At 57.2% G+C, this 27,191-nt stretch overlaps 1 protein-coding gene across 1 annotated transcript in view; it reads left to right on the top strand.

Moving 5' to 3' along the window:
- Positions 1–367: 367 nt before the first annotated feature.
- The window catches only part of NKAIN1 (sodium/potassium transporting ATPase interacting 1), a 39,906-nt gene continuing 13,082 nt past the window's right edge, over positions 368–27,191 (top strand). The window contains exon 1 of the mRNA XM_054648353.2: positions 368–835. Coding sequence (XP_054504328.1) covers positions 782–835 — 54 coding nt within the window. The 5' untranslated portion in view covers positions 368–781. The remainder of the gene's footprint in view (positions 836–27,191) is intronic.

Consider the following 27,191-nt stretch of genomic DNA (forward strand, 5'->3'; position numbering starts at 1 on the left):
CCCCAGGGGAGGCGGCGGGGTCCCTGTGCTGCGGGTCCAGGCGCCGCCCAAGGGCCGCAGGGCCGGGGGATGCAGGGGGGATGCGAGGGGATACGGGGGGGGATACGGGGGGAGCATCTCGCAGCCCTTCCCCAGGGTCTCACCCAGCCGCACCTGGTTCCGGAGGAGGCGAAAAAAGAATTATAACAAAAATCTGCGCTTCAAAAGACAAACGCTGATGATTAAGGATAAGGATAAGGCCAGGCGGGAGCCGCGGTGCGGCGGAGGGGCCGCGCTGCCCGCGCCCCCGGAGGCCGCCAAGGGCTCGGCGCGGCTCGGCGTGCCCGCCCGCGCCCCGCCCCGCCCGGCCGCGCCGCCCGCCGCGCCCCGCCGGCTGCCGCGTCCCGCCTTGTTCCGGCCGCGCCGCCCGGCCCCGCCCGCGCCCCCCGCCCGCCCGCCCGGGGCGCGGAGCGCGGCTGTGCGGGAGACAATAGCGGAGCGCACGGCTCCGCGCCGGGCCGGGCATGGGCGGCCAGGGCTGCGCGGCCCCGCGGCCCCCGCGCCGCCCGAGCGGGCTCTAGCGGGGCGGGGGGCGGAGGGAGAAGGGGGCGATGCCCCGCGCCGAGCCCAGCCCGCCGCTGTGCTGAGCCGGCGGGGCTGGCCCGAGGCTGGAGAGCGGGACATGGTGCTGGAGCCCCCCGTGACGCTGCCCGGGTGGCCAAGGGGCGGCTGCTGAGGAGCTGGAGCGCGGCGGCGGAGCGAGGCCACGGTGAGGGAGCCCCGAGGATCCGGCTGGGGAGCCATGGGGAGATGCAACGGGCGATGCACGCTGGTGGGATTCTGCTGCCTGCAGCTGGTAAGGCTCATCGGCATGCCGGGGGTGCTTTGTGCGAGATGCTGCCTGTCACCGCTCCCCACGCCGCCTCGGCGGTGACCTTGTGTTGGGACCAGCTCGGGGATGCTTCACCATCACCCAAAAAGAAAAAACCCAGAGGAGAGAAAATATGCTGATCTAAAAGGCAGGCAGTGCCACCCTCATCTCCTGCCTCAAGCCGGCGCTGGCCGGGGAGGTGGATGGGGACCCCTTCCCTGCGCTGTCAGTGCCCGAGGTTGCGTCTCCAGCAGGTGTGAGCTTTGTTCCCAACTGCAATCTCTTCCCTCCGAGTTCACTCCCGCCCGCGGTTTCCCATTCTGGTGACTCCGCGGCTGCGTCTCGGGGTGCTGGTCCCCTGAGTCGGGGCGAGAGGGAAACTTGGAGCCGCCGGCAGCACTTTGGAAACTCTGCTGCTCCTGAGCGGGACCCACCTGCCCGCCGTGGGGGGCACCGGGCTGTGGCAGCAAGGAGAAAGGAGAGGCTTGATTTTCACGGGATTGTGGGGTTTCATTTGTGGGATTTCGTGACAATTCCGTGCCGCGCTTGCCGCCGCCCGCGAATCAATCTTCATCAGGCTCTGCCCGAGGAGCCGGCGAAGGGAGCGCGGGGGGGATCCGGGGGGTTCTGCTCAAACCAGCGCCGGCGAGGTTGCGATTAATTATCCCGGCAGGGTGGTGCGTTAATGGAGACTCAGCCGCCTCCTACCCGCACCCGCGGCCGTGCCGGGCGAGGAGGGCAGGGAGGGACTGCTGAAATCTGTGGGGTCAGCTCGTGGTGTCCCCGGCACGGGGGTGATGGATGGATGGATGGATGGATGGACGCGGCGATGGGAACGGGCTCAGAGCCCTCTGGAGATGATGGTGGCATCCTGCTGACAGGCACTTTCTTCCCGGCTCTTGCTCATCCTTCATCCTCCAGAAGGCAGCGGGTGGGGAGGGGTCCCCGCTTTTGGATGGGGGTACACGAGGGGAGGATGGGGGATGGGGAAGCTTTGAAGCCGGTGCTCAGCCCTGGGATCATCCCCAGGCTGGAGTCCCCCATTCCCAGCAGGAATGGCCTCGGTGTCCCCAGCTGTCCCCTCGCTTTGGGCTGTGCAGTCTCGCTTGGCGTTTTGCTCACCTGATCCAGGATAAATCCAGCGGGGCTTTTCCAGGTGTGCAGGAGTTTCCTGGCTCTTGGTCACATTCCTTTTCACCACTCGGCTCCCAGGCAGGTTTGGTGATGATTACTCCCCGAGATATCCCAAATCAGAGGGGTTTTAATCTGTTCATTTCGGGGAAGGCTGAATAGGTGTGAGCTCCTGGGCTGGGAGAGCAGCTCCTGCTCACACCCACAGGAACTTTGTGCTGCTGATTGGGGTCAGGCTGTCCCCTCCACCTTCCCCCCGTGTGTCCTGGTGCTGTTGGCATCCCCAAAGGCTCCAATCCCTTACCAGGGACCTTCCCCTTCCCTCTCCAGGCTCATCCTGAACCAGTTCATCCTTTGGGATGCTCTCCAGAGCTCCTTCCTAGGTTTGGAGGCAGCAGCTTCCACCCCCTATGGGGAGATCCCCCCAACCCTCAGCTCCTCACCCCAAGCTGAGGGGTCTGGGTGCCCACCCATGGCCCTGTGCTGAGCCAGCCCCAGGAGACTGGAGGTGGCAGTGCCACCCAGGCATCCCCTGTGGTGACCAAGGCCACCCTGAGGTGACACAGCACCTGGACCAGGCAGAGCTGAGGTTTGGGATGGAGCCTCAGGGAGGGGGGATGATCCCCGACCCCATCCCTGCTCCCCTCCTCTGCTCCACCCCTGACATGGGGATGGCATGGCAGGCTCACGTCCCCCCACCTGTCCTGGGCCCTCTGTCCTGTGGGTGGGGACAGCTGTGTCCCCAGTGTGCTCAGTCAGGGGGCTGGGGTCACCCTGGGGAGTGTGGGGCTGCCCCATGGCTGCAGGAGCAGCTCGTGCCACCAGCGAGGCTGCCCAGGGAGGGCACAGCTCAGCTGAGCCCCCTGGGCCAGCCTGGGCCCCACTGTCCCTTCAACAGCAGCGTGGTGACATCCTGAGGTGATGCCACCTGCTCCTTCCTGCCCAGCCCAGGCACCTTCCCATGGCTCCCTGTGTGCCACTGTCACCCCTTGGGCACCTTCCCTCGGCTCCCTGTGTGCCACTGTCACCTCACAGCCACCCTCCCATGGCTCCACGTGTGCCACTGTCACTCCTTGGGCACCTTCCCATGGCTCCCTTTGTGCCACTGTCACCCCTTGGGCACCTTCCCTTGGCTCCCTGTGTGCCACTGTCACCTCACAGCCACCTTCCCATGGCTCCCTTTGTGCCACTGTCACCCCTTGGGCACCTTCCCTTGGCTCCCTGTGTGCCACTGTCACCTCACAGGGACCCTCCCATGGCTCCCTGTGTGCCACTGTCACCCCTTGGGCACCTTCCCTTTGCTCCCTGTGTTTCCACTGTCACCTCACAGCCACCTTCCCATGGCTCCCTGTGTGCCACTGTCACCCCTTGGGCACCTTCCCATGGCTCCCTGTGTGCCACTGTCCCTTCATGGGCACCTTCCCTTTGCTCCCTGTGTGCCACTGTCACCCCACGGGCACCCTCCCATGGCTCACTGTGTGCCACTGTCACCCCTTGGGCACCTTCCCATGGCTCCTGTGTGCCACTGTCACCTCACAGCCACCTTCCCTTGGCTCCCTTTGTGCCACTGTCACCCCTTGGGCACCTTCCCATGGCTCCCTGTGTGCCACTGTCACCTCACAGCCACCTTCCCATGGCTCCCTGTGTGCCACTGTCACCCCTTGGGCACCTTCCCTTGGCTCCCTGTGTGCCACTGTCACCTCACAGCCACCTTCCCATGGCTCCCTGTGTGCCACTGTCCCTTCATGGGCACCTTTCACACCCAGCTGGTTTCCCAATATCCATGACCTGCTCCCTCACCCCCTGGCCCCAGGGATGCTCTGGATGTCCCCAGGTGCAGCTGGCACCCACTGGGCACAAGGTCCCTGATCCAGAGGGGCCCTGCCGAGCCCTGCCCACTCCAGCCCACCCCTGAACCAGGTTGGGAAGCTCCTTTTTGGGCCATGACACAACAGGAGCTGCTTTGGAGCACTCAAACACCCCCCAAGCTCCTTCCCCCCTGGCAAGGCCATGCTGCGAGTGCTGGCTGACCCCAGTCCTGGGGACAGGCAGAACGTGCCACATTTTGCCTCCTTTCATGGTTTTTCCCTGAAAAAATCCTCTTGGCAAACCCCCACTGGCTATGCCCTGCCTCGGGAGGGGCCACCTGCAGATGTTTGTGATAATGAGGTGGGATAAAACCCAAAGCCCGGGGTTTTGCTGGTTTTCCCTGCAGCTGGGAGACACCAACCCCTCTCTGTGCCCCGTGTTTGTGGGATTCACCCTCTCTGTGGGAAATGGGAATGCCGAGGGGTGGGATGGGGCAGGACCCGGGGTGGCGCTGCCCTGCTCGGGCAGGGGTGTGGGAGCCACAGAATTTGTTCCTCTGCAGCCTGCAGGGGTGGGAACAGCTGTGCTCTGGGGCTGGGCCAGCCCTGGTGACATGGTACGGGACATCGGGACATCGGGATGTCGGGATATCAGGACATCAGAATATCAGGACATCGGGATATTGGGATATTGGGATCTTGGGATATCAGGGTATTGGGATATTGGGACATCGGGATATTGGGACATCGAGATATCGGGATATTGGGATATCGGGACATCAGGGTATTGGGACATCGGGGTATCGGGATATTGGGATATCGAGATATCAGGATATTGGGATATTAGGACATTAGGACATCGGGATATTGGGATATCGGGATATTGGGATATCGAGACATTGGGATTTTGGTGTGTCAGGACATCAGGAGATTGGGATATCAGGATATTGGGATATCGGGATATCGGAACACTGGGATATTGGGGTATTGGGACATCAGGACACCAGGGTATCAGGATATTGGGACATCAGGATATTGGGATATTAGGACATTAGGACATCGGGATATTGGGATATCGGGATATTGGGATATCGAGACATTGGGATTTTGGTGTGTCAGGACATCAGGAGATTGGGATATCAGGATATTGGGATATCGGGATATCGGAACACTGGGATATTGGGGTATTGGGACATCAGGACACCAGGGTATCAGGATATTGGGACATCAGGATGGCAGGATATGGGGATATCAGGATACGGGGACATGCACTGCTGGCAGCTGTCAGGCCGGCTCTGTCCAGCTGCTGTCCCATGTCCCTTGGCCACCCCGCTCCGTGCCCCGTGGCCGTGCTCAGGCTCTGGTGCGGGATGGTTTTCCTGGAGCCGGCTCCTTCTCCATCCCAGACTGGCTCCTTCTCCATCCCGGACCGGCTCCTTCTCCATCCCACCCCACCGTCCCCTCCTCGCGGCCGCTCGGCCCCGCAGCCGGACGGGGACGGGGACGCTCCGTGCCCCCCCCGCCTGCCAGAGCCGGCAGCCGCTTCCAGCCGGGCTCCCGTTTCCTTCTTTGTTTCTCTCCTTCTCCTTTAATTGGCTGGAAAAGCAGAGCTGGGTTGGCACCTCCCGTCTGCCGGAGCCTGCCAGGCTGGCGGGGTGCGGTGCGGGGCCGTGCGGTGACACTCGGTGCAGTGCCATGCCATGCCGTGCCGTGCCATACAGTGCCATGCCGTGCCATGCCATGCAGTGCCGTGCCATGCCGTGCCATGCCGTGCCATGCCGTGCCATGCCGTGCCATGCAGTGCCATGCAGTGCCATGCCATGCAGTGCCGTGCCATGCAGTGCCATGCCATGCAGTGCCGTGCCATGCAGTGCCGTGCCATGCAGTGCCGTGCCGTGCCATGCAGTGCCGTGCAGTGCCGTGCCATGCCATGCAGTGCCATGCAGTGCCGTGCCATGCAGTGCCGTGCAGTGCCGTGCCATGCCATGCAGTGCCGTGCCGTGCAGTGCCGTGCCATGCAGTGCCGTGCCATGCCGTTCCATGCCGTTCCATGCCGTGCCGTGCCGTGCAGTGCCATGCCGTGCCGTGCCATGCCGTTCCATGCAGTGCCATGCAGTGCCATGCAGTGCCATGCCTTGCGATCCAGTGCCATGCCGTTCCATGCCGTTCCATGCCGTTCCATGCCGTGCCATGCCGTGCCATGCAGTGCCATGCCGTTCCATGCAGTGCCATGCCGTGCCGTGCCATGCCATGCAGTGCCATGCAGTGCCGTGCCGTGCCGTGCCATGCCATGCCGTTCCATGCCGTTCCATGCCGTGCCACGCCAGAGCGGCGCTGCCGTGCCCGGTCCTTGCGGGGTCCGCGGGTCCATCCCAGCTTCTCCCCGAGCCGCGGGGTTCGGCGGCCCCGGGAGCCGCTGGGAGGTGACTCAAGGCTGGGGAAGGATCAGGAGTTTGGCTGAACGAGGGATGGGTGGAGGGAGAGGATGATCCTTCATCCCTGGGTGTCATCCCTGTGCACCCCTGGGGGCTCCGTGGCCCTCCTGTCCCATTCCATCCTCCCTTCCTGCTCTGATTTCCCTGGTTTGGCCACGGCCGCTGGGAACCACCCTCCTCCCACCTCTGCCGGCGTCTTTTGTCCTCGCCCGGCTCCGGGGCTCGGCCGGGGATGGCCCGAGCACCGCGGGGCTGGGGCGGCCCCGGCCGCATCCCCTCCCTCGGAAAGGGGGAAAGGAGCCCGGGCTGAACTCGGGCTGGAGGTTTTCAATTACACAATTAAATGCACAATTAGGTGTAATTACCAGCGCTCAGAAGGTGCGACTGTTCATAATGGGCTTGTAATCTACTGCCGCCGCTGTTTGTACTGCTCCTCTCCGCTCCCTAATGATTATGGAAAGCTTTCCCATTTGCATGGTTGCCATGGCAATGGGGGCTGGCAGGAGCGCGGGGATGGCGAGGGGAGTCCCTCAGTCCCCCGAGCCCCCTCGCTGCCCCGCATCCCCTCTCCGTGGGGTGACGGGGGTGCTGACACCCGCTCTGTGTCAGCTCTGTGGGGTCACGGATGCTGCCATGGAGGGAGGAGGATCCTCCAGGGATCCAGAGGATCCAGAGCCGGCCCCAAGGTGGGAAATGTGGTTTAAAAGGCTGAAAAGCCCAGCCCAGCCCGTCACCTCCCCGGGTGAGCGCCCTGTGGGTGGCCCTGCAGAGGCATCAGCCAGCCCAGAGCTCCGTGTGGGTGAGCATCCTCCGGCACATCCCCATTCCAGGCAGGGCTGTAAAGGTTTATTGACGTGTGTTTGGGAAGGCAGAGCCTCACAGCTCGCAATTAAAACCGCGATTAAAGTGCCGTACGTCTAAATTTGCAGGACCAGCTAATGTGCACCCAAGAGGATTAACGAGGCCGCCTGAAGAACTCCCTAAATCATTCATGGCGGTTCTTAACAGAGCTGGGAGTGAGGGGGGCTGGAAAATAAATGTCTCAGGGGGCTGGGTTGTAGAGAAAATAAAGAGGATGAGGCTGAAACCAGCCCGGCCTGACAGTGGAACTGTCAGAGCCCGGGAAGGAAAGGCTGATGTGAGCAGAAAAGCCTAAAGCAGATGTGCTCATGGAGAGCTGGGAAATGTGTCTGGCCCAGCCAAACCTGGCTCTTGTTTCTCCTTGAGCTCCCAGGTTTGGCTGCTGGAAGGGGCTGAGCTGCCCCAGCAATGGTTTGGATGCTGATAAGGAATTTGATTTAATCCCAGGTGGCTTCTGTTAGGAAAAAAATTAGCGCTATGAAAAATCAATGCTGCTCATTTCAGCACTAGGCAGAAAGAAGAGAAGGAATGAAATCATCACTGGAGAAAAGGTGTGGGATGAGGGGATGGTGGTGAGCAGAGCCTGGCATGGGGGAGTCCCCCAGAGGTGCATCCTGGGCAGCCCATGGGGCAGGGACGTTCCCATCCCAAAATCCATTGCCAAGCCATGGGGAGGGGCTGGGGAGAGCAACCCCAGGATGGGAGATGTGGCCAAACAGCCTCTGGGGAGGCTCAGGGTCTGTGGCTGCTCTGAGGGAAGATCACAGAACCCGGGAATGGTTTGGTACCTTAAATCCCACCCCTGCCATGGCAGAGACACCTCCCACTGTGCCAGGGGCTGCCAGCCCCAATGCCCAGCCTGGCCTTGGGCACTGCCAGGGCTCCAGGGGCAGCCACAGCTGCTCTGGCAATTCCAGCCCAGCCCCTCCCCACCCTGCCAGGGAACAATTCCCAAGATCCCACCTGAATCCATCCTCATTTAGTTTAAAACCATCCCCCCTTGAAGATTCCCAGAATTCCCAGAATCACTGGGTTGGGAGAAACCTCTAAGATGATCGAGTCCAACCCAGCCCCAACCCCTCAGCTCAACCCTGGCACCCAGTGCCACATCCAGGCTTTGTTAAACACCCCCAGGGATGGGGACTCCACCACCTCCCCGGGCAGAACATTCCAGAACTTTATCACTCTTTCAATGAAAAACTTTTTCCTAATATCCAACCAAGATGGGGAGGTGGAAGAGATTCCCAGACCCAACAGCCCTTAATGCGGGAGAAATGAGGCAAAGTGAGTGGGTTTTGGGGAGAAATGGGGTTTTTCAGCCCTGGAGGTGATCAACCACTGCCTTTGGCCAGCGCTTGCCCCAGGCTTGGGCCATGTTTGGTGGGACAACAGGGATATCCCGACACAGTGGCAGCATTGGGGGTGCTGAGCACCCTGGGTTGTTATTCCAGCAGAGGTTGGGTTTGTTTGGGAATTCACTGCTGGAGGATCCAGGAGCACCTCATGAACTCCTCATGGTGTTTGTTGTTTATTCATGGAATGCTCTCCCTGCCCAAGGCTTTGATGGATCCGATGCCTTGGGAAGGCTGCTCTAGGACAGAGACTAGATGAAGTTAAAGAATAAAGCAGGGATTTATGGAAAGGATCTCCTCAATGGATCCACCTTGGGCAGCACCAGAGCCCAGCCAGGGCTGCACCCAGGATGAACCAAAATGGCCCCAAAATGCACGGCCGGGCACGGGGTCTCTCCCTGGGATCAGTTCTGCTCCATTTGCATCTTGCAGTTCATTGTCCCATTCCAGCTTTAGCCCATCCAGTCCCATCCTTGTTTTTCTCTCTCCAGCCCACGGGGTTTGTGCTCCTGGGCTGAGATTTGGATCATTTGTCCTTGGTGCCCAGCTGGAGCAGGAATTGTTTTGTCTCCCTGCTCTGTGCACAGAGCTCAGCATCCCATAATGTGAAGCCCAGACCCACACACTAAAGCAGAGTCTGAAAAATAGAAAAGCTGAACCTGAGGCATCAGCTCCCACAACTTTTTCCTTCTGCAGAGGTGCTCTTGGCTCTTCTCTGCTCAGTTCCTCCAGAGAGAAACCCCAGGGAAGCCCTGGAAGAGGGTTTGGGGCTCAACCAGACCAAAACTCACTGTGCAGGAATTCAGTTCCCAAAGGGAAACCTACAGCCCCCTCTGGGACACAGACCTGGCTCTGAGCTCCCAGCCCTGGCCCCACAAAATTGGCACAGGGGTGGATTGGGCAGTTGGGAGGATGCTGGGGTGGGAACCTATTGGATTTGCAGGGTGCCCTGATGAAGGCAGGAATGATGAATCTGACTCCATGTTCTCAGAAGGCTGATTTGTTACTTTATTATACTGTATTATATTAAAGAATACTAAACTATATTATACTATACTAAAGAATACAGAAAGGATACAGACAGAATGTTAAAAAGATAATAATGAAACTCGTGACTCTTTCCAGAGTCCTGACACAGCTTGGCCCTGATTGGCCAAAGAGTGAAAACAACTCCCAGCAGAATCCAATGGAACAATCCCCTGTGGGTAAACAATCTCCAAACACATTCCATATGAGCACAGCACAGGAGAAGCAAATGAGAGAAGAATTGTTTTCCTTTTCTCTGAGGCTTCTCAGCTTCCCAGGAGAAAAACCCTGGGCAAGGGGATTGTTTCAGAGAATGTGAATGGCACAGGGACCAGGACACCCTCCTGGCCTTGTGCCCATTCCCAGGGCTGGGAAGGGCTCTGTGTCCCACTGCACACCACAGCAGGAGCAGGATCCTGCTGGCATCACCTCCCCCTGGGCCGGGAGCCCTTGGGGTGCTGCTGCCGTTCCCTGGGGATCTCCCATCCTTTGGGATAGGGGCAGGGATGGAAACCCCACAAATCCCTCACTCCTGCCTGCTTCAACAGCCTGCTCTGGGGTGCAGGGGGTTCTGTATCCATCTCTGCCAGCCTGGGTGAGCAGTACCAGGGGTGGGAACCTTCCCAGCCCCATCCCAGTGCTCCAGGCTGTGTCCCCACCCCTTCTGCTCCTGGAATGCCCCGGGATGTCCCTGTCCCCACCACAGTCAATGTGGCTGGAATTGATGAACACTGGGAGCTGAGCAGGGAGAGAACATTCATCCCAAATCCTGGGGGATGCTTGGAGCAGCTCAGAATGGCTCCCTTGGCACTGATTTTTCCCTTCCCCCCATTTGAAAGCAGCTATTTATTTCAATTTCCAAAATTTGGATGTAACAGACTGGAAAAGTGGAAATGCAAAGCGGGCAGAGAGCAGCCCAGGCTGTGTTTAACCAGGACATTAAACCCCAAGAGGTTTTTAATAAGATTAATAACAGCTCCCATGTGCTTGGGGGAAATTCCCCCTCCTTTGGGTCTCATCAGAAGTAGAAGGAGATTTTGGGGAGGAAAAAACAATGGCCCAAGTGGTGCAGTGGGACAGGATGTGACTCCTCTGTCCCCATGGGGTCACATTATTTAATGGAGGTTACATGATTTAATTATTTAATGGGTGTGGAGGATGAGAGGTGCTGTAGTGTAGGAGTGTTGGGGGGTAGCACGGTCAGGATGGACAGAGAGCAGAGATCTCTGCAGCCAGGGCTGGGAACTTGGGGTTTATTGCAAAGGGCCTGGGTGCAGGGCCCTGCTGGGAGCTGCCAGCCACAGCTCAGAGCAGGCCTGAGAGAGGAGAGGGGGAGAGAGGGTGAGAGGGGAAGAGAGTAAAAGGGTAAGAGAGAGAAGTTCCCGCCACAATACCATAAATCTTCTTCTGTGCTGAATATTCTGATTCTCACTAACCAATCTAGTACAAGATACAAATCCTACAGCATTTCCATACAGCCTAGAAGAATCATTCCATTACCACACTGGGTTACATTTTAAACCCTAAAAACTCCTCTTTGGGCCCCTTCTGCCAAGCTGGCAGGGTCTGCTCTGAGCCTTGGACCTGTCTGCAAGCAGAGGGGATTGTTTGATCCAAAGGGGATCACCTTCAGCTGGCCATGCCATTGCTTCCCAGTTGTTCAGGAACTGAGGGATCTCAGAGCTTGCTTTCATTTCAATCTCACTTAGAGTTTCCATATTCTCAAAATCTTTTGCCAGACAATCATATTTATAAGGCTTTCCTGTTTCATCTTCCCCAACATCACAGGACCTTCTTTGGGGTGTTCGTTCCCTGCTCACCCTTGGGGTGCTGGTTCCCCCTCACCCTCAGGGATCAGCCCCTGGCACCTGCAGGGAGCAGGGGCTCAGCACATCCCAGCAGCTCCAGGGTTTGGAAGCAGGAGCAGCAGGGAGGGAGGGAGGGAGGGATGCAGGAGGGCACGGGGGGGTTTGGGGTGTGAACAGTGGGACCCCTGAGCTGAGCTGGGCTGGGAGCCCCTCAGAGGGGATTTCTCTCACCCTGGTGCCACCTCCTGGCTCTGTCCTGGCAGAGGCACCGGTGCCCTGGGGGTGCTGGGGGAGGTCCTGGGGTACCCAGGGGCTGGTGGTGACAATGACACTGCAAAGCCACGGGCGCTGGCTGTGTCCTGTCACCCTCGTCACCCTCCCTGCCCACACCGGGTCACAGCTGTGCTGTCACACGCAGGGGACACAGCCAGGCTCGCTCGGGGCTGCCCCGCTGCTCGGCTCGCAGGCTAATTACCTTGATTAGGGCTAATTAGTACCCTGGGGCACTGTGGTCTCTTCCCACGGCCGGATCGATGGCGAGGCCCTTTCCCAGCAGGGGGGTGTGTCTGGGAACCCCGGGAATGTGGCACCGGTGGATTTGCCTCCCCTGGCCTTGTGCTGGGGCAGGAGGAACCTTCGGTGGATGGGATTTGGGAAAGCAAAGGGCCGGGGTGGCCTCAGTGACTGTCCCAGTTTGGGAATTGGGGCTGCAGGGAGCTGTCACTGGAATGGTGCCACACTGGTGCCACCCCACAGGGACTCCCGGGTACAAACCCCGAGTGGGAAATGTCCCAGGGCAGGGCAGGGGAGGAAGCTCAGGGTGGGAGTGTGGGAGTGGAGGGTGCTGGGTCATGGGGAGGATGCTCAGGTGGGAATCAGGGGTGCTCAGGGTGCTTGAGGTGCTTGGGGTGGCAATGGAGAACGCTTGGGGAGCGGAGGATGCTTGAGGTGGTTGGGGTGAGCATGGAGGGTGCTTGGAGCGGGAGCAGATGGAACTTGGGATGAGTGAAGGGTGCTCTGGGTGATGCTCAGAGTGGGACTGGAGGGTTCTTGGAATGCTGGAGCTCCCGGGAGCCCCAGGGAAGCCCTGGCCATGCTCTAACTCCGTGCAGGCCCAGCTCGGGTTAATGGTGGTGCTGAGGCACTGCCTGCAAGTGTCACCCTGGGAGTCCTTGTCCCACCCTCCTGGGCTCTGTCCCCCTCCTCTCCACCCCAGTGGATCTCAGGAGTGGTGACAGCCGTGGCTGTGGGCTCCAGCTGGGTCCCCCCGCCCTGATTTGTGTCCCCACCCTCAGGAAAGGTCCCAGGTCCCCCCATGGGTGCAGCAGCCGGGCCCGGGGTCGGCAGCTTTGCACAAACCTTTGCAGGCTCAGATTCGTGTTGTCTCTGCTTTTCCCTGCCCTGCTTTGGCTCAGGAACCAGCCCTGTCCCTCTCACCCACCCTGGGGACACCTGGCATCTCCATCTGTGCCTGTGAGACCCCCTCAGCTCGTGTCCCCTGCTGTCCCCTCCTCTGCTGCCACTTCCAGCCCGTCACCTGCGATGGCCAATTCCTCTGGGGCAGGTCCATCCCTCCCTGGCCTTGTCTGCAGCCCCTGGCACCAGGGCTGGGGGCACAGCCAGGGCCATGGGACGGGCATGGGTGGCACAGGGCTGGCACTGAGTCCCCATGGCCACAGCCAGGGCCATGGGACGGGCATGGGTGGCACAGGGCTGGCACTGAGTCCCCATGGCCACAGCCAGGGCCATGGGACGGGCATGGGTGGCACAGGGCTGGCACTGAGTCCCCATGGCCATGAGGGGACCGCTGGGGTGGTCACAGAGCAGCTGGGGGTGGTCTGAGGGAGCCCAGGGCTGGAGGTGACACTGGAGGTGGCACCTGTGGGTGGGAGGTGGCATCCTGTGACCATTGGTGATGGGATGGGTGATGGGCAGCGCTGGGGCCGTGGGTGCCACTGCCAGGCTTGGGTGGGGACATCCAGGGGACGATGCTGTGGGGGTGGCACTGGGCATGGGAGGCCCTGGGGCTGGGGGTCCCTGTGCCCACCCTGGCTGTGCCTCAATCCCCTCCAGCTCCCAGCCCTGCCACTGCCCGTGGTCACCCTGTGCTCCTGGGATGTCCCCCCATCCCCTGGGAGGGACACAGGGCACAGTCTGGAGCGATGGGAATTTCAGGGCTGTGTTTTATTCCCTGTTTTGTTCCCTCCTGGGAATTTGCCTCGTGTCTTGGATTTGCTGGCTCCCCCAGGGATTCCATTTAGCAGCACAGCCTGGTGCTGCTGTGACCAGGAAACACCCACAGGGGGTGGGTTATTAAAAGTTTTTTTCTATTTTTAAGATCTTTTTCCCACCAAAGCTCAGCAGTTGTGGGGTGGTGGCCTGTGGAGAGGTGCAGGTCCCCCAGTCCCTCTGGGGGTGAGGATATCCCTGTCCCCTTCCCACCCTCCCAGGACTGCATCATTCCTGGATTTCAGGCTGCTGGTCCTGGGGCTGATCCTGGGGCTGATCCCGGTCCAGCACCACCAGGAGCTGAGGGTATCTGGGGAATTTGGGGTGATTTTAGGGTGTCTGCCTGGGGCTCTGGTGGTGTCAGGAGTTGTATTTAGGGATGCCCTCACCCATTTGGGGCTGGTTTATGCCCCATTGGTGCAGTTCCTCTCCATCACCCATCCAGGACGTGGGTGCTGTCCCCAGCTTTGGCACCCACAGGCCCCAACCCCAAACTTTTGAGTGCACCCACAGCAAGAATGAGGATTTCCACCTCAAAATGTGGGGGCAAGTCCCAGCCCAGCAGCACCCACAGCCTGGACACTGGACTGATGCTCCCACCACCTTTTGGGGTCCCTCTGTGGCTCCTTCCATGGTGCTCCAGGCTGTCCCCATGTCCCCCTGCCCCATGCCCTCCTCCATCAGGGGGATGCTGACCCCACTAAAGACCCCAACTCCCTAACGACCCCATCCCCCACCTCCCAGCAGCCCCAGGCCCCAATTATTTTGAATCCAGCCCCTCCCCCTAGGAGGAGCTGTGTGGCTCAGGGTCCCGTGGGTGGGTGGCACTTCCCAGACAAAGCAAACCCGGCCCTAACAAAGGCCCTGAATTATACATGGGGTGAGGGCTTGCAATTAACACACCCTCATTAGTGGGGTCCAGGCCTTGGGGTTGCCCTAAATATTTTCATATGGAAAAACTCATCCCTGCCATGAGGGGGATAAGGGGGTGGGACAGACCCATCACCCAGCTGGCAAAGCCGTGCCGGTGGAAAAACAGTTCTGGGGAAAAATCCCCATGATGGGGCCGGCCCTGAAGCCAGGGGGATGGACTCACATCCTGCAGGGCTCGGGATGTCACCTGTCACGACATCCCGGTGTCACATCTTGTCCTTGAGGGATGGAGCAGAGTGGGAGGCCCGGGATGGATCCAGGCCCGGAGCTGCTCATCCACGACCCCCACCCAAGAAAGGGGCTGGGAAATCCCATCCCAAACCCCTCCTGCAGGGTGGTGATGGAAGGGGGGTGAAGCAATTAATAAAAGCGATTTTTACGGCTGTTTGAGGAGTCTCTAATGAGCTCCCGAGCTGCCGATGGCCACGGTTAATGAGGAGCCGGGGGCCGCGGCACCGCCCGGCGCATCCTGCCCGGATAAACGGGAGCGGGAGAGGGGGAGCCACGGCACAGGGACCCTGGGATCCGTGGCACAGGGACCCTGGGATCCACAGCACAGGGATTGTGGGATCCACAGCACAGGGACCCTGGGATCCACAGTGAAGGGATCCTGGGATCCACAGTGAAGGGATCTTTGGGATCCACAGTGAAGGGACTGTGGGATTCATGGCACAGGGATTGTGGGATCCATGGTGAAGGGATTGTGGGATCCATGGCACAGGGACCCTGGGATCCACGGCACAGGGATTGTGGGATCCACAGTACAGGGACCCTGGGACCCACAGTGAAGGGATCTTTGGGATCCACAGTGAAGGGATTGTGGGATCCACAGCACAGGGACCCTGGGATCCACAGCACGGGGACCCTGGGATCCACAGTGAAGGGATTGTGGGATCCACAGCACAGGGACCCTGGGATCCACAGTGAAGGGATTGTGGGATCCACAGCACAGGGACCCTGGGATCCACAGTGAAGGGATTGTGGGATCCACAGCACAGGGACCCTGGGATCCACAGTGAAGGGACCCTGGGATCCACAGTGAAGGGATTGTGGGATTCACGGCACAGGGACCCTGGATTTCATGGCACAGGCATTTTGGGATCTACAGTGAAGGGTTCCCGGGATCCACAGCACAGGGACCCTGGGATCCACAGCACAGGGACCCTGGGATCCACAGCACAGGGACCCTGGGATCCACAGTGAAGGCATCATTGGGATCTACAGCAGAAGGGTCATTGGGATCATCAGCAGAGGTGTCAGTAGGATCGACAGCAAAGGGATCATCAGGATCAGCACCAGTGGGTCCTTCACTGAAGCAGTTACCCCGAACATTCCGGGTTTGTTAGGACAGTGCTTCCCTTTGGGTGCCTCTCCAGCTCCTGTAGTTTGGAGCCCTGGGATGCAGGTGCAGGGGTGGTGGGAATGGGGGGATGCCCTGGTCCTGTGGGATCCTGTCTGGAGCACAGTTCCACTGCCAGGGCAGGGGGGCTCCACCCTCACCCCTGGGAGCAGTGACAGGGATGGGGATGGGGGATTTCAGGAAGAATGGTGATGGGATTGTTATTGAATTCCTCAGTGGATACCTGAGATGTCCTGGGCAGACTTTTGCACCCCAAAAAGCTCCTTGAGGGCTCAGGAAACATCCCAGACCCTTCGCTGCTACTCACCTTTCCCACCCCCCATTATTTCCTTACAGCCCATGGGAATTTCTGTCCCAGCACCTTCTCCTTACAGGGTGCTCATCCAGCCAGGAGGAGACCCCAAACCCTCCAGGTCCCATTATTCAATGGAGAAATAAGAATAAATCTCCAATCCTCCAAGAAATTCTCACCCATGGTGGGGGGTTGCTCCCATATTTAAGCCCAAGATCCTCCATTTTTAAAATACAAATCCCCCAAATTTAAACCAAAGGTTTCCCATATTTAAGCCCAAACTTCCCCAAATTTAAGCCCCAATTTCCCCATATTTAAAATATAAATCCTACAAATTTAAGATTTCCCATATTTAAGCCCAAACTCCCCCAAATTTAAGCCCCAATTTCCCCATGTTTAAAATACAAATGTCCCAAATTTAAACCAAATGTTCCCCATATTTAAGCCCAAACTGTCCCATATTTACACCCCAAATTTCCCATATTTAAAATATAAATCCTCCAAATTTAAACTATAGGTTTCCCATATTTAAGGCCAAACTCTCCTATATTTAAGCCCCAAATGTAAGCCAAAACTGTCCCAAATTTAAGCACAAAAATCCACCAGATCAAGAGCAAGATCCCCAAATCCCAGCCCCCAAGCCCCCCAGGATTTCAGCCCAGGATGGGAGCGGGCAGCGGGGGTGGTGCTCCCCACCCAGAGCCGCGGGTGCCCGTGGGTTGTGGAACTCCCGAGGAGAGGGAAACCCCATCAATCCATTTGGGTTTCCCATCAATCCATTTGGGGCCATCCCATAAATCCCATTTACGCCGGCAGCTCCCACCTCGCCGGGCAGGCGAATCCCTCAGACCTGCGTGCTTTGATCCGGGGTTTTAAAGCTAAAAAATTGGATAAACGCTGGAAGAAACACCCACACCCGCCGGGCTGGGTGGGCGCACACAGGAACCACCTCCAGATGTCCGCTCATCCCTCCAGGATGTGGGGGCGTCCCCTCCTCCTCCAAAACAATCCCAGAAAAACCAAAATCAATATTTTGGGAGCCGTTTCGCCTCCCCACCGGCTGCCGCCGGCTGCTCCTTTGGCGGCGCCAGCGCTCGCAGGGATTATTTTTGCTCCCCAGCTCATTAACGGGGTTGTTACCAGGCAGATTTCCTCAGCCCAGCTTCTCCTCCGCAGCCCGCGGGCCGTGGGAGGAGGGAATGCCGGTTTCCATAGCGATGCGCTTGGCTTTAATCAGGGCTCTTCCCTGGGAGAATTGATTACGGAAAGTGGCGCTAAATAAGTCAGTAAATTGGATTTTTTGGGGTATATATATATATGTATATTATATATTCATTTTTTCCCTCTCCTCTCTCGGATTGTATTAATGGTGTCTTTGAGGCATCGGTTGAGATTCGGGGAAAATACCTCTGGCTTCTCCCAGATGTCAGGATAAAGAACAGAACCGGAGAATTAGCATGGAAATTGCCTGCGGCTTAATCCGTGTGCACCGCGGGCTGCTGGGGCATCTCCTCCGGCATCCATCCTGCCCCATCCTGCCCCATCCTGCCCCATCCTGCCCCATCCTGCCGGCTGTGGCAAATTTTTGGAGCACATTGTCCCATTCCTTTGCTTTTCCCTGCCCGTTCCCCTCCCACATCCAGTCCCAGCCTTTGTCTGTGTCTCATTCCAGGAATTTGTGATTTAGGGACTCAGGCTCCCCACATCTCTCCTGGTTTCCCAATTTATTGACTCCGGCTGTGCAGTGCCCCAAAGTTAAACCCAAGATTCCCAAATGTGAGCCCAAGATCCCCCATATTTAAGCCTCAAATCCCGCAAATTTAAGGAAAAAATACGTTTCTCAAATTTGAGCCCAAGATCCCCATATTTAAGCCCCAAATCCTCCACATTTAAGCCCCAAATTCTCCAAATATAAGGACAAAATCTCCCAACTTTAAACCTAAGATTCCCAAATTTGAGCCCAAGATCCCCATATTTATGCCCAAGATCCCCCCAATATAAGGAAAAAACCCCCAAAGTTAAACCAAATATTCCCAAATTTGAGCCCAAGATCCTTCATATTTAAGCCCCAAATCCCCCAAATTTAAGCCCCAAAACCCCCAAATATAAGGAAAAAAAATCCCTGAAAGTTAAACCCAAGATCTCCCAAATTAAAGCACAAGATCCCCCAAAATTTAAACCCCAAATCCATCAGATCTAAGAGCAAGATCCCCAAATCCAAACCTAAACCCAGACTAAAGCACAAGCTGTCCTAAATCTTAGATCCCAAAATTAACCCCCAGCTCCCCCAGATCTCACCCAATGATTCCCCAAATTTAAGCCCAAAACCTCCCAGATTTAAGCCCTAGTTTGCTCAGACCCAGGCCCAAGATCAGCCAGGTTTAAACCCACATTTCCCTACATTTATTCCCTGATCCCACAGGTTAAAACCCAACACCCCCCAGATTTCAGCCCTGAGTTATTCCCCATTTGCTTATGGGGTTTTTAGGGATTTTTCCTCCATTTTAATTAATTCTCCACCTCTCAGTGGCTTCTGCTGGGACTCTCCAAGGGGATGCCTGGTTGAGTCCTGGATTAATCCCCATTTTCTTTAGGGGGTTTGGGTTTGGGGGCCGATGTCCCTGGGGATGGCAAATTCCTGCAGGGCTGAGCTGGGGCTCAGGAATCTGCCTTGGATGGGACAGGGATTTATTTATTTGGGATAGGATGGGATGGGATGCATAGAATGGATGGAATGGGATGGGATTGGCATGAATGGGATTGGGAATGGATGGGTGGTATGGGATACAGGGGGATACAATGGGATGGGATGGGATGGGATGGGATGGGATGGGATGGGATGGGATGGGGTATGTGCAATGCATAGAATGGATGGAATGGGATGGGATTGGCATGAATGGGATTGGGAATGGATGGGTGGTGTGGGATACAATGGGATACAGTGGGATACAGTGGGATACAATGGGATACAGTGGGATACAATGGGATGGGATGGGATATGTGGGATGCATAGAATGGATGGAATTCATTGGGATGGGATTGGGAATGGATGGGATACAATGGGATACAGTGGGATACAGTGGGATAAAATGGGAAGAGTGAGATAGGATGGGATGGGAAGGGATGGGTGGTATGGGATACAGTAGGATACAGTGGGATGGGATGGGATGATGGGAAGGGATGGGATGAGATGGGATATGTGGGATGCATAGAATGGGTGGAATGGGATTGGGAATTGATGGGATACAATGGGATATGTGGGATGCATAGAATGGATGGAATGGGATGGGATTGGCATGAATGGGATTGGGAATGGATGGGATACAATGGGATACAGTGGGATGGGATGGGATGGGATGGGATGGGATGGGATGGCTGAGAGGACAGCAGGCTCTCTGGCCACCCCAGAAGTCCCAGCCCTGCTCCCAGCTTGGTGTTCCCAAGGCACAGCCTTTCTCCAGGGCTGGAGCCCTGGGCCCTTTCTGTGCCTCAGTTTCCCTGAGGCCCTGCTCCATGGAGCTGCTCCCTCTGGCCAGGAGAGCAGATGCTGAGCAGGAATCAGGCTGTTTTCCAGGGAAACTGAGGCACAGCAGGACAGGCTCAGCCTCACTGGAACACTGGGTCCAGCTGCAATCACAGCCCTGTGCCTCAGTTTCCCCCCATGGCTGTTCCCACTGCATTCCCCTCTCCAGGGACACTCCTGGCACCCTGGCACCCCTTCCCACAAGTGCCACCATCCCGTGTGCCCCCACCAGGGCACTCTGGGCTTGCCAAGGTCGCTGCAAGGTGACACTGAGGGGATGCTGAGCCCCAGCCCGGGATGAACGGGACCACCCTGGCTCCCTCCTACAGGAGCAGCAGCAGCTCCCGAGGGGATGGATGGAGCAATTCCCCCCTGGAATATCCAACCATCCCGGCTCCCTCCTACAGGAGCAGCAGCAGCAGCTCCCGAGGGGATGGATGGAGCAATTCCCCCCTGGAATATCCAACCATCCCGGCTCCCTCCTGCGGGAGCAGCAGCAGCTCCCGAGGGGATGGATGGAGCAATTCCTGCGGGAACATCCAACCATCCCGGCTCCCTCCTGTCGGAGCAGCAGCAGCTCCCGAGGGGATGGATGGAGCAATTCCCCCCTGGAATATCCAACCATCCCGGCTCCCTCCTGCGGGAACAGCAGCAGCTCCCGAGGGGATGGATGGAGCAATTCCTGCGGGAACATCCAGCCCGCTGTGCTGTGCGGGAGGGCAGCGCTGCGATGGGCGGGCAGGAAATTGAGCTGCTTCGATCGCCTCGGCTTTCCCTCGGCCTGGAAAAGTTTCCTGGCTGGGAGGCAGGAGGGGAAAGGGATCTCACGGCAGCGTTTGTGGGTTGGTGCCAACGGGAGCTGGGGCGTTGTGCTAAAGCTCAGTGAAATATAAATGTGATATCGTGTCAGAGTTAAGGAGATATTTTATCAGTGGTAAATCGGTTAGAGCAGCCTGCTCCTGGGGAAATCAGGAATTTGTGGTGTTTTCAGGGAAAAAAACCCCAAACTATCAAAATTCCCGGGGTTCTTATGGGGATATTGGAGCCGAATGCACCCAGACCCCACAGTTTGGGAGCTGATGGGGCTCAGGGCTTTGTTTTAGGGGTGGAAATGAGGAGGAGCTTCCTCCTGGGTGAGAATCTTCGGGAGGTGATCATGGAGCATCCCCTCTCCATGGGGGAACACCAAATTCCCTGGATTTCAGCGCTCCCAGCACCTCAGAAGGTTTGGGTGGGGGGTCGGGTTTCTCTCTATGCCGTGCCTCAGTTTCCCTTTCCTTTGGTGGAGTCAGAACTGGATGGGCCGGTTTTGATCAGCTACATTTAGGGGAAATTAATAATAATAATAATAATAATAATAATAATAATAATAATAATAATAATAATAAAAAATAACATTTATGGCCATTAGCCCCCCCAAGGCTGCATTTCCCAGCCCTCCCTGATGGAACCCTCAGGGATGGCCGGAGCCAGGAGCATGGATGTGGGAGCAGGGCTTGGGGGGCAGCCAAGGGGTGGCACCCGGGGGGGTCCCAGGGGTGGGGACGCCTCCAGGGCCCATCCCATGGGGCAGATTCCATCGGGATCCCGGGATGCAGCGTCCAGACCGGCGCATCCAGCCGGGGCTGCATTCCCATGGCAACGCTGCCGGATGCGAGGGAATGAAATAAATAACTGGGAAAGGAGGGGGGGGATGCAATGGGAGAGAGCAGGGGAAGCCGTGGGGGGGGGGGGGGGGCGGTGGGTGCTGGGGGACCCTGAGGGACCCTGGGCACCCCAAGTGTCCCCAGTGCCACATCCCGGGCACCAGGGGTGCTCCAGCCACATGTTGGGAGCTCCTACCTGGGCCATTCAAAGGGGCCCCAAAACCTGCAGCACCCACCAGGGACCATCCCAGCAGGGGAAGGACCCCATTTATGCCTCTGTCACCCCAATTTCTGCTCCTGTCGTGGTTTTGCTCCTGCACCGGGGCCTCTTTCCAGCTGGGGCTGGATCCTGCTCCTCCCCACCCGATGCTGGAGAGGGATTGGCGCCTTTCATTTCTTTCCATCTGTGATTTTATGAAGGCTTTTGCAGATGGAAGTAGGTCAGGAACTTGTTTCCAAGCCATTAAATGAAGTCCCTGGGTTCACAGCGGTATTTGCACCTCCCTAATAACCAACCGTGCTCTCCTCATTTAAATCGCGGCCGATTCCCCTTCCCGGGCTGGGCTGCGGGGTGGAGCCGCTTCCCACGGCTCCTGCGGCTCCTCGCGGGCAAGGGAAGGGGTTGGCACAGCCAAAATGCCCTAAACTGCCTCAAAAAAAGGGGCTGGGGGAGGGGTGAGCCTGTTAAGGGGTCGGGATGGGGATGCGGGGTCCTGGAGCACCTTGGGGGTGTCCCTGGGGCTGGGGGGAGCTCCAGGGATGCTCCATCAGCCCCGGGGCTGTGGAGAACATTCCTTATGGACCGGGCATCCCGCTGTCCTGCCAAACGCTGCCCTGGGGGTTCCTCTCCCAGCCCCGATGGGTTTTGGGGCCCAGAACCCCCAGAGATGGCGGCGGCTCAGGGATGGGGCGAGCGAGGCTCTCGCAGCATCTTCGGCCGCGGCACACGAGGAGTCAGAACCGGCAAATCTCCTCCAAACGCGGCCAAATGAAAAGTGAAATCCTCGGGCATATGGTGTGCGGGAGGAAATGACCCGGCTGGGATAATGAACCATCAGGGGCCAGGAGCCCTGCCCGGCCCGGAGAGGAGCTCAGAGCTCAGCCCGAGGGGCAGATGCTGCTGTGGGGCTGAAGAGCAGCTCCAGGATCCTGCCCAGCACCAGCTCCAGGTCCTGACTGCTCCAGGATCAGAGAGAGAAGAATCCAGGGAGAGCTCAGAGCCCTTGCAGGGCCTGCAGGGGCTCCAGGAGAGCTGCAGAGGCACTGGGGCCAAGGATGGAGGGACAGGAGGCAGGGAATGGCTGCCAGTGGCAGAGGGCAGGGCTGGATGGGATCTTGGCAATTGGGAATTGTTCCCTGGCAGGGTGGGCAGGGGCTGGGCTGGAATTGCCAGAGCAGCTGTGGCTGCCCCTGGAGCCCTGGCAGTGCCCAAGGCCAGGCTGGACATTGGGGCTGGCAGCCCCTGGCACAGTGGGAGGTGGCCCTGGGCTGCAATGAGCTGGCATTGAAGATCCCTTCCCACCCAAACCACTCTGGCATTCCCATTCCTCAATCCAGGATGGAAACCAGCACCAAAAACCATTGCAGCAAATGGAGAAAGGAAAGGAAAGAATGATTTCCTGCATGGTTCCAGGTGCCCCCAGTGCCATTTGCCACAGGGGGTTTGTAGCCTGGCAAGGCCTGGTTGGAGAGGTTTGGGCTCTGCCAGGGTGCCCAGAGCAGCTGTGGCTGCCCCTGGAGCTCTGGCAGTGCCCAAGGCTGGACATTGGGGCTGGCAGCACCTGGCACAGTGGGAGGTGGCACTGCCATGGGAATGGGATGGGATTTAAGGTCATTTAAAGTCCTTTCCAACCCAGACTATTCTGGGATTCTCTGGTTCCAGGAAGAGCTGCTGGGCAGGAAGGTTTCTGCTTTCCCAGGGTGCTGGGTCTGGGGTGTTCACCCAGCACTCCCCCCCCTTGCAGTTGGATCTCCAAGCTCGGATTCTCAGGAAAAGAAACCTGGGAAGGGGTGGGGAAGGGGCTCCTGGTGTCCCTGCAATGCTCCCAGCACAGCCAGAGCCAGATCCAGCTCTCCCACCCTCCTCGTGGGGATTAAGAACTGGGAAACTTTGGAGCGATGGGGTGGGTCTGAAGAAGGTGAGGGCGCCAAAACCAACGGGTGATTCTGGGACAGAGGAACTCCTTCCCTCTTAAATTTGGTGCCAGCACGGTGGAAAAATCCCATTTTCCTCCAGCTCTGCCTCCCTGGTGCCACCTCCCTGAGCCCCAGCTGAGCTGGTGTCCCCACGGGTGTCCCCTTCCCACGGGTGTCCCCACGGGTGTCCCCTCGCCACGGGTGTCCCCTCCCGGCACTGCCCGTCCCTCACCCACTGATGGAGTTCAGTCCCTCCCGCTCCCATTCCCGGTGCACACAAATCCCTTCCAGGCTGGGGTGAGCGGGACCAGCCCCCGCCCCAGCCAATCGCTGTAATTTGCTGCCGAGCGAAGTTTTGGGGCCGATCGATGAACTCGTGAGTGTTTAATTAAGAGGAAGCCCTCAAACTCGTTGCATGGATCAGCCGCAGGTTTATCTTAATTGGCAGCGGGACGGCGTTTGCATCCCGGCTCCGGCGGCGCTGGGGCTGGGAGGGGAGGGAGTGTGAATGGGGCTGGGAGCAGCGGGAATTCCCATTCCAGGGGCAGGGAGGATGCTCTGAGCCCACAGAACGATTTTGGCTCTGTTGGATGCTGCCGGGAAGTTTCCTGGGATGATGCTGAGCCCCGGAGCCAGGGCTGCTGTCGCCGAAGGGCTGGGGGTCCTGAGGGTCCCTCCCAGGGACATTTTACCCTCCCAGGATCAGGGATGGTGCTCCAGGAGCTGGAGCAGCTCAGAGCTGAGGGTGCTCGCTCAGCCCTGCAATTCCCTGGGTAGGGGCACCAAACCTGGACTCTCCCACTGGAGGCTGTGCCTCAGTTTCCCCACTCGTGAAACACGTGGGGCTGCCCTTGGGATGCCCTCAGCAGGCACTGAGAGCCGGGGAGCTGCAGCCACGCTGCCTTTGTGAGTCTCTGTCCCTTAACCTTAAGCTGCATCCCACGAGGATGGAAAATCCCAGATCTGCTCTTCCCACAGAGGGAAAAAGCTGGGATAACACAGCCAGGGAGCAGGGCTTTGTAGTGTAATTAGCAGCCCCTAATTAGCTCATCCATGGGGAAAGCGGGGTGTTTATCCCAAATTCTGCCTCCTTGGGATGGAGAAGGGTTTGCTTCAAGCAGGGTCCTCCCAGCTCCTCCTTTTCCAGGCTGGAATTAAGGAGCCACACGGGTGTGATCCCTTCACTCCAGATCCATGGGATGCTCTCAGAGGTTCCCCCCTATTGGATTTGTGGGGTGCCCCAATGAAGGAAGGAATTGAGAATCTGACTCCATGTTCTCAGAAGGCTAATTTATTATTTTATGATACTGTATTATATTAAAGAATGCTATACTTTATAAGTATAGTACAGTATATAAACTATACTAAAGTTTATACTTTAGTATAGTTTATATACTATACTATACTTATATACTTTATACTTTATATATAGTTTATATACTTATACTTTACTAAAGTATAGTATATAAACTATACTAAAGAATACAGAAAGGATACTTCGAGAAGGCTCAAAAGATAGCAATGAAACTTGTGACTCTCTCCAGAGTCCTGACACAGCTTGGCCCTGATTGGCCATTGAGTGAAAACAACTCCCAGCAGAATCCAATGGAACAATCCCCTGTGGGTAAACAATCTCCAAACACATTCCACATGAGCACAGCACAGGAGAAGCCAATGAGAGAAGAATTGTTTTCCTTTTCCCTGAGGCTTCTCAGCTTCCCAGGAGAAGAATCCTGGGCAAGGGGATTTTTCAGAGGCTGTGAATGCCACACTCCCCAGCCCCATCCCTCAGCTGGGAGCATCCCTGGTACCCAAAGCTCCATCCATCTGCACTGACAGCCCCCAGATGGATGGGTGCCCATAAACCCCCAGCACTGCACTCCCTGGATCATTCATTATTTCCATTCCTCAGTTGAGGAGATTTACAGCCTGGCTGTGAGTATTTCCAGAGGCTGCTTCCTCAGAGAGCTGAACCAGCAGGGAAGTGAATTCAGTTTGAGTGCAAACAGCCTTGTCCTGGCCCCACAGCCCCAGGGGCTGCTGCTCCAAGGGTTTGCATCACTTTTAGCTGAAATCAGGGTCCTGCTGGCTCTGATCCAGCGGATCCTACTCCAGGGGTCGGGTAGGAGATGGGACATCACAGCCCTAGGGTAGAGCTGGGCTGAAATCAGTGGGAATTAGAGCCCTCACAAAGGAAAACCAATGAGAATTTGGAGTGTTATGGGTGGGGAAACTGAGGCACGGCTGGTGGATGCACATCCTGGGGAAAAACTCAGGCAAGCACCTTCCCCAGCTCATTAATTCTGCCCTGTAATTAGGGCTCACTAACTCAGCCAGGGATGATGCCTGGGACCCCCATGGGCTCTCTCCTCATTCTAGATCCCTTTGGGAGCTGCTGGGGAATGCAGGGGAGAGGCAAACCCCTTTTCCCTGTGGTTTTCAGGATAAACTCCTCCTTTCTCTGGCAGAAAAGTGGGGAATGGTGCTGTAGGGAGGCCAGGGGGCCCTGAAGCTCTCAGGGTGAATCTGGGGCACCTCAAAGAGTGACAGGACAGGGCTGAGTAAAACAATTGGAAAAAAATTCGGGTTTTCCAGGCAGCTGCTGACCTGTCCCTGCACCTTGTGGTGTGCCAGCATCCTCAAGTTCCCTAAAACTCCCTTAAAAGTTCTCTAAAAAACCATGGCCTCCTCCAAAACCCCCATTTTTTAATTAAACCCATCACTGAACATTCCAGCACTCCCACTTTGCCTTTGCTCACCCCTTCCTTGGAGCTAATCCTGTGATTAGGAGCAATGGAGCCATAAATAAGTGCTGGGATCAGGGCTGGATCCCCTCAGCTGCTGGGGGATTTACCCCCTGCAGCACAGCCCCGTTTGTGGATTGCTGATGGTAACGGTCATCAGAGCCCCATGGACACACAGAGGATGGGCAGGAAATCAAAACACAGGAGCTGGAAATCAAAACACAGGAGCTGGAGGATTTTCCCACCATAAATCATCCTTGGGATGGGTTTTCAGCAGTGCCCAAGCTCTGAGTGATGGGAAAGTGAGGCACAGAGTGGGGTCACATCTCCTTGGGCTCCCCTTTGGAACTCAAGGAGATGTGACATTATAATATAATATAATATAATATAATATAATATAATATAATATAATATAATATGCATTATATATTACACATCATATATTTATATTTAATGTTATGTATTATAATTTATTTTATTATGTATTGTATCTTAACATATTAATATATTATTTTAATATATTATATTGATATAATATAATATGTGTAAAATAATATTCCCAATTATTGATATTACCAATACTAGGGACAGGACGTGCCTTGGCTTGTCTGGCTCTTGCTGCTGACCCAAACAGCAGCACTGTGGTGTTTCACCCCACAGACACTTTTGCCTGCCTGGGTGTGTGGTGTTTCACCCACAGACACTTTTGGCTGCTGGGTGTGTGGTGTTTCACCCCACAGACACTTTTGGCTGCCTGGGTGTGTGGTGTTTCACCCCACAGACACTTTTGGCTGCCTGGGTGTGTGGTGTTTCACCCCACAGACACTTTTGCCTGCCTGGGTGTGTGGTGTTTCACCCCACAGACACTTTTGCCTGGCTGGGTGTGTGGTGTTTCACCCCACAGACACTTTTGGCTGGCTGGGTGTGTGGTGTTTCACCCACAGACACTTTTGGCTGGCTGGGTGTGTGGTGTTTCACCCCACAGACACTTTTGCCTGCCTGGGTGCTGCAGCTGGCACTGCAGACAAGTCCAGGCCTGCAGGAGCTCTGGTGGTGC

The sequence above is a fragment of the Agelaius phoeniceus genome, chromosome 22 (genome assembly GCF_051311805.1).
Source record: "Agelaius phoeniceus isolate bAgePho1 chromosome 22, bAgePho1.hap1, whole genome shotgun sequence".
Lineage (NCBI taxonomy): Eukaryota > Metazoa > Chordata > Aves > Passeriformes > Icteridae > Agelaius > Agelaius phoeniceus.